The 7,500-nt window shown below is 43.6% G+C and overlaps 1 protein-coding gene across 7 annotated transcripts in view; it reads right to left on the reverse strand.

The window, feature by feature from the left end:
• Positions 1-7,500, reverse strand: part of col14a1b (collagen, type XIV, alpha 1b) — a 61,317-nt gene that overhangs the window by 29,227 nt on the left and 24,590 nt on the right. For 5 of the 7 annotated variants that reach the window (XM_081713080.1, XM_081713081.1, XM_035536377.2 and 2 more), the window contains exons 14-21: positions 7,121-7,260; positions 6,120-6,246; positions 5,714-5,853; positions 4,950-5,082; positions 3,481-3,531; positions 3,189-3,331; positions 197-326; positions 1-70 (exon numbers count right to left, since the gene is read on the reverse strand). The exon at positions 1-70 is cut by the window's left edge and continues 53 nt beyond it. In XM_081713080.1, coding sequence (XP_081569206.1) covers positions 1-70; positions 197-326; positions 3,189-3,331; positions 3,481-3,531; positions 4,950-5,082; positions 5,714-5,853; positions 6,120-6,246; positions 7,121-7,260 — 934 coding nt within the window. The remainder of the gene's footprint in view (positions 71-196; positions 327-3,188; positions 3,332-3,480; positions 3,532-4,949; positions 5,083-5,713; positions 5,854-6,119; positions 6,247-7,120; positions 7,261-7,500) is intronic. The other 2 variants (XM_035536388.2, XM_035536378.2) reach the window with 1 other exon arrangement.

Consider the following 7,500-nt stretch of genomic DNA (forward strand, 5'->3'; position numbering starts at 1 on the left):
TCCCAGGTGATACGGAATCGATTGTACCATTGCTCGGAAACCCTCAGATTCTTAGGAGCAGAGAGAGGTACTGAGAGAGAGAGAGAGAGATAGAGTGAGAGAGTGGGGATTGTTGGTGTGATGGACTGTTAACTTTCTAAATCTTGAAACAGTTCACATTACATTACCCACAATTCCACAGCGGTAAGGCACTTACATGTGCGTGCGGCGCGGGTGACGGAGGGTCCGACCCCGTCTGCGTAGACAGGTGTCACGCTCACTCTGTACTCTGTATCGGACAGCAGGGGCTGCAGCACCACTGAGCTGTGGCGTCCTGGAACCATCATCTACAGCACACAAAGATCACCAAGGAGACCAGAGATCACCAAGGAGACCAGTGATCATGGACCAATGCACCCACTACAGGCCCCAACTATACAGACATATACGTATGCTAAGAATAGACTTAAGGCAAATGCCAGATTTTTTTAAAAAGGATATGGGATAAATATTACAGGTAGATTTGATTGAAAGGGCATTGTGAACTAGAACATTTCTTAAGAAAACTAGACAGGAACTTGCCCCATCCACACACTTCCTTCTGTCTATATACTTTCTTCCTCTCTCTATACTCCCCCCCCCACCCCCATCAGAAGACCTGCCTCCTGTCTGCAGACTTCACCTGCCTGTCTACCTGCCTCCTGTCTTGTACATTCTTCTTGTGTTCCAGGTGCAGGAGTTTTATACACACACTTGCAGCTCGTTTGACCTTAGACACTCCTGACTGTTACTCTGGAGTTCTGGCCTTGTGCGGGATCCAGATGGTTACACACCACAGGGAGACAAACATGTGGAATGGAAAACATGACCAAATGAATTCTAAACATTCTTCAGTATAGTTCACTTGTCTTGTTTGTTTGTGTGGAAATCCAAGGTCCAGAAGAATTATGAAACAACAACAACAAAAAACCCCAAAGGATCAAAACTGTTTTTCAGAATCTTTGTTTGAAAACAAGCGAAGATGATGCCAAAAATATTTTTATAATATGTACAGTGCGTCTGTATACAGTGTGTCTGCAAAGGAGGGCAGTGTGTCTGCAGAGGAGGGCAGTGCGTCTGTAGAGCAGTGCAGTGTGTCTGTAGAGCAGTGCAGTGCGTCTGTAGAGGAGGGCAGTGCGTCTGTAGAGCAGTGCAGTGTGTCTGTAGAGCAGTGCAGTGCGTCTGTAGAGGAGGGCAGTGCGTCTGTAGAGCAGTGCAGTGTGTCTGTAGAGCAGTGCAGTGCGTCTGTAGAGGAGGGCAGTGCGTCTGTAGAGCAGCGCAGTGTGTCTGTAGAGTAGTGCAGTGTGTCTGTAGAGGAGGGCAGTGCGTCTGTAGAGGAGGGCAGTGCATCTGTAGAGCAGCGCAGTGTGTCTGTAGAGTAGTGCAGTGTGTCTGTAGAGGAGGGCAGTGCGTCTGTAGAGCAGCGCAGTGTGTCTGTAGAGCAGCGCAGTGTGTCTGTAGAGGAGGGCAGTGCGTCTGTAGAGCAGCGCAGTGTGTCTGTAGAGTAGTGCAGTGTGTCTGTAGAGGAGGGCAGTGCGTCTGTAGAGGAGGGCAGTGCGTCTGTAGAGCAGCGCAGTGTGTCTGTAGAGTAGTGCAGTGTGTCTGTAGAGCAGCGCAGTGTGTCTGTCCTTTCCCCACTCTAACACAATGAATTCATAACCTGGAAGAATGATGAGGTCAAACTGACATGTTACACAAAACAGTAAATATGACTTCACTGGCCTTCACTGTGCTTGTATAATGTTACTGCACATAATCCAGATCATAACAATGCGAGGTATTGGCTCAGGACAGAAATTTGCACTCTCTCTTTCCCAAAATCGGTGTATGTTCTCTTTCTCTCCTTCCCTTCCCCCTCTCTGCCCATTGTGGTCTAGCTTACTCTTTAGAAACTCTTAGTGCTCAGACACCATGGGGGGGTCGGAGCCTTTTAAGTCAAGTGCCAGAGAAAGGCATGTCTGGTGATACAAAACCGCACACACCCCAGACAGATGCACACACACTAAAAGTTTATAGTCTGTGCTTTCTCTGCTTCTTCTATGAAGTATTTATATTTGGGGGGAAAATGACATTCGAGCCAGATGGTAAAAGAGTTCTAAAGGAAAAAGGGCAAAGGATAGCTGCAAAACCCAAACTCAGTAGGCCAGAAGCAGGTCTACAGCCACAGAGCTGTCCACGTTATGTGTGGTGCTGACTCACTGCCAGCCCATTTAATTGCAAACTAATGCCTTGAACTGCATGCTTTAATTAGAAATACAGATGCAAATGAAATGCACACTGAGCACTGAATGCCCCTCTGTGACAGCATGTAATCCAGTGTCAGGTTTCTAGCAGCAGACCATACTGAGAGTTTTAGCAACACTGCCTTTGGCCAAGAATTAAAATAAAATCGAGCACACATGTAAAAGGACTTGTATAGCATACATTAGCTTCAGACTCAAGTCTTCTATGAAAGAATAAGCAAGTGTGCAATCCCACATTCTGCACTTTGCCTTGTCTGCACACCTGATGTAAATGACAGAGGGCTTTTGGAGCAGCTGGCAACGTAAATCAGCTGCTCAGGTTTACAGCAGAGAGTTCTAGACTGCACAATGGCTATAGCCATTAGACAACAGGGAGTAATAGAGGAGGAATGAGGGTGAGAGAAAGAAAAAGAGAGAGCAGGAATAACTACCTAGCAGCAGAGAGGGCTGGTTTGAGATATGGCAGTCTGTCTGTAGAGTGGGCTGGTTTGAGATAATGCTGTAGTATATCTTTAGACAATTCCAGATAAAGATATTGTTGTATCTGTAGAGTGCTAGTGTGAGATATCTTTGTGGTATATACATAGAGAGAGCTAAACTGAAATACTGTTCTAATGTATCTGTATGACATACTAGTACTAAAGATATTGTAGTGTAACCATAGTTTAAGAGTGGTAGTTTGAGATACTGGCATATCTGTAGAGTGGTAGTTTGAGACATTGGTATATCTGTAGAGTGGTAGTTTGAGACACTGGTATATCTGCAGAGTGATAGTTTGAGATACTGGTATATCTGTAGAGTGGTAGTTTGAGGTACTGGTGTATCTGTAGAGTGGTAGTTTGAGGTACTGGTGTATCTGTAGAGTGGTAGTTTGAGATACTGGTATCTGTAGGGAGGGTGTGAAGGACACCTGAAGTCTGCACTCACCACCTGTTCCGCTCGGTCTCCGCGTGCGGTGATGTAGGAAACTCTGTACTGGTGCACATTTGTGTCCAGCAGTTCCCATGACACACCCATGCTGAATGTAGTGAAGTCACTGAGCTGCAGAGCACGCACACCAACACGAACTACTACACATGCACACACACACACGCGCGCGCGCACACACACACACACACACACACACAAAACACACACACAGAGCAAAATAATGTATAATAGAAAAGTGTACATCACTTGTACCTTTTTGAAAAGGCTGAAGTTAACCCATCTTACTTACCTGCTGTAGTTGTGATGGTAGTGGTGGTCGCCGCTGTTGTTGTTCTAGCAACTGCAAAGGGAAACATTTCATTATTCATAAATATACCTGTGAAAGGTGAAAAGTTTGATCAGAGAAAAATAATACCACCAACTCTCAGGGGCCAACAAGACAGGCTCTTTTTAAAATGAATTCTGTTTTTTGCCACTCTCCTCTGAGAAATTCTCATGATGGGTAAATAAAGAAAAACAGGTAAAGATACAAAACAAAAACGAACAGGCAGCAGGTATGAGAGATGTGGGCTTAAGTGCCAAGAAAAAACCCAGCACAAACAAGTTTATCTATGAGAACGCTTGTCCACAAAATCAGAGGCCAATGCACTGTCTCAGCTCCTCAGCCCTTGTGGAGAGGGCCTTTTATTTGAATCGCATGTGTGGGATACTTTGGTATAAAGAGACATTAATTATTCCGTCAGCTGAGAAGAACCAGCCCTTGTTTACAATGAAATGGCAGGTAAACATGTAGTAACTTGAAACATGGACATGATAAAATATTCCTATCAAAAGCATTAGTGTGTTATTCATGTGATAATGGTATTACCAGCGAAGGAGTCCACACCAGTAATGTATATATCCCTACAATGTATATATCCCTAGATCTCTACAATGTATATATCCTTAGATCTCTACAATGTATATATCCCTACATCCCTACAATGTATATATCCCTACATCCTGACAATGTATATATTCCTACATCCAATTTAACATGATCTAAACTGGATGTTTATCAATTTGCTGCATGAGCTGATATCACACTCTTTTATTTGATGAGGAGGGCTTCGAGTTCAGTAATTTTCATAACCATTTACTAAATGCAGATTCTCATACTTGCACATGTCTGGTGGGATGATGACTTCTGTGCACAGCTCTTAAAGGGACCAGCCACACCTAATAATCCTAATAACTGCCACCACATCCTCTCTACCACCTGACTACAATATCCACTGTAACAGCACCACAACTCTTCTGCTGTGCATCGCATTATATCCCTTTAGATAGGCCAGGTTTATTTCTGTGCAGTAGAAGAATAGAGACTGTTCTTGTTCCAAGAATAGTGAGACTAGATTTTATGGAAATAGGAAGTAATGCTGCAAACCGTTGCCCTTAGAAGTGGGTCCAGTCAGACATAGCATATGTAGCCAGTGTACAAAAACAACAAATATTATGACTGTTTTCATAAAGCATCAATAAACACAACATGTTTCCAAAATGTAGAGGAATGAAAAACTCTGAATAGAGTATATGCAGCTTCCAAAGGAAAGTACTTTCACTGACAGTAGTTTCAGTAGTTTCAGTGATGGTAGGTTTAACACTGCTAGGTTACCTGAAGTTTCAATGCTACTAGGTTACCTGTAGTTTCATCGCTGCTAGGTTACCTGTAGTTTCAACGCTGTTAGGTTCCCTGTAGTTTCAACGCTGCTAGGTTACCTGTAGTTTCTCTGAGCTTGAGGGTTTCACTCTCTTCTTCGTGTCTGTAGATGGCTGTCAGTGTAACCTCATATTCAGTCAAAGGTCTCAGTCCCGTAATCACATATGAGTTCCTGTTAGCTCCAATCACAATCTACAGAGAGGGAGCGAGAGAGAGAGAATAGCAGCTGAACATGGCCAAGCCTGTAGAGCTTACTGAGGAGAAATAAGTTGATCTAAAGTGAGAGAGAGCAAGAGAGAGAGAGAGAGAGAGAGAGAGAGAGAGAGAGAGAGCCATCCCAATAATGTTACTGAACTGAGCTGAAGTGAGAGAGAGACAGAAGGAAAAAGTGATAATACAAACTACTACTCTTACAGTTACTTCATACTAATTCATGTTTTATGATAATTATTATTGTCAATGAAATCTTACTGCTGTAAATGTGGAGCCCCTGAAGATGCTTTGGCAGAGAGAGAGAGATATGGAGATATGGAGTGATACAGAGAGAGAGAGCTATGGAGAGAGGGAGAGCTATGGAGAGAGGGAGATAGGTGATTCATCTATAGAAATGTGAAGAGAATTCCTGTTATGTTTGTGTACAAGTGTTTGGTCTCCACTGCTGGCAGTGGTGTGTGTGTGTGTGTGTGTGTGTGTGTATGTGTGTGTGCGGGTGTGTGTGTGTTTACAGTACCTCTGTGGTCTCTCCACTGATGGCAGTGGGGGGTAAGAATGTGTGTATGTGTGTGTGTGTGTGTGTGTGTGTATGTGGGTGTCTTTATGGTACTTCTCTGGTCTCTCCACCGCTGACAGGGGTCCAAGTGAGTCTGTACAGGGCGACATCAGGAGCTGCATGTTGCCAGCTCACCCTGAGACTGTCTGTGGTCACATCTCCACTCCTCATGCCCAGAAGTGCAGGAACCGATTCTAGCACACACACACACACACACACACACACACACACACACACAGACACAGACACACACAGACATACACACACACACACACACACACACACAGACACACACACAGACATACACACAGACATACACACACACACACACACACACACAGGACAAATCAGCTTCCCTGCATGGCTGAATCCTGCTTTCTTCAGCCTCTGAAGCATGGGTATGTGTTTCTGTGTGTGTGTGTGTGTGTGTGTGTGTGTGTGTGTGTGTGTTCATTCTCACTTGTTGTGAATGTGTCTGTAACAGATTCGGCTTGTCCTTCATCGTAGATGGCAAAGATCGCCACAGTATACTCTGTCAAAGAGGTCAGGTTGCTTAGCAACAGCGTAGTCACACGGCCCACCTCAACCTTTGAGCAGATAAAAGTTTAAAAGACATAAACCAAGCTGTCCAAGTGCCATGTGCTAACTGCTGTACACACTAAATGCATATTAGCATTATAGATAGACTGATATAACATTTTCTAATACTGATACTGATACTGAGCAATGTTAAATAAGCAAGTTGCTCTGGATAAGAATGTCTGGCAAATGCCATATACCTTATGTATCTGTTAAAACTAATACTGATGCCAAGTTTTAAAATTTACTACTAAGAATTGATGCACTTCAGATGCACATCTAAAGGTGCAGTTCACACTTGCCCAGTCTTCTACCCCACATGAAGAAAGGCAAAGCCAACAACAACATTTGCTTTTCTGGTTCAGTTAAAAGCAATTATAATGCTAGTATAATACCAATATATACCAAATAATATAATTAATCCTGACAAAAATAGACTAAAATCTTATTATATTAAAATACATCAAATTCCATGTGTTCATATGTGCTGCTGTTCTTTGTTTAGAGTTATTTGAGTGATATTCCAGGATAGATTTGTTACAGAATGCATTGGGATTTGTTATTTTAGGCCTCTAATATTTGCTATATGGGGTTTTGGATCTCTGATTAGTATACCCTCTGCTAAACATTATAGCCTCCACTAATCGGTATAGCTTCTGCTAATCAATATAGCCTCTGAGAATCAATATAGCCTCTACTAATCAATAAAGCCTTTTGACCCTCTACTAATCGATATAGCCTCTGCTACTCATCAGAGTCACTGCAATCAATATACCCTCTGCTAATCAATATCGCCCCGGCTTATCAATATAACTGTAATGAGCACTCGTCAGAACCGTCTTGTGCGGTGACATGAAGTTCATGGGTAGTGTCCCTTCCTACCTCGCTGGTCTGAACTCCCTCTGTCTTCACGTACATAATGCGATAGCCAATAGCTTTACGAGAAGCCACGTCCCAGCTGAGTTTAGCTGAGCTGTGAGTTACATCCGTGATCCTCAGATCACGGGCAGGAGTGAGAGGAACTGCAGAGAAAGGAGAAAGAAAGTGAGACAAAAACAGAAATTAAGAGAGAAAGAGAGACCAAGAGAGACAGAGAAATGGAGAGAGACAGAGGGAAATATATAGAGACAGACAGAGAGAAAATCAGATGCAACTTGTTTCCTACCGATGGTTATGAGCACCGAGCTTTTTACTACAACACCCCCCCCCCCCCCCCCTCCCCACACACACACACAAGACGCACGCAAACGCGAAAACGCACA

This window comes from Electrophorus electricus, chromosome 4 (genome assembly GCF_041902795.1).
Source record: "Electrophorus electricus isolate QZ-2024a chromosome 4, ASM4190279v1, whole genome shotgun sequence".
Lineage (NCBI taxonomy): Eukaryota > Metazoa > Chordata > Actinopteri > Gymnotiformes > Gymnotidae > Electrophorus > Electrophorus electricus.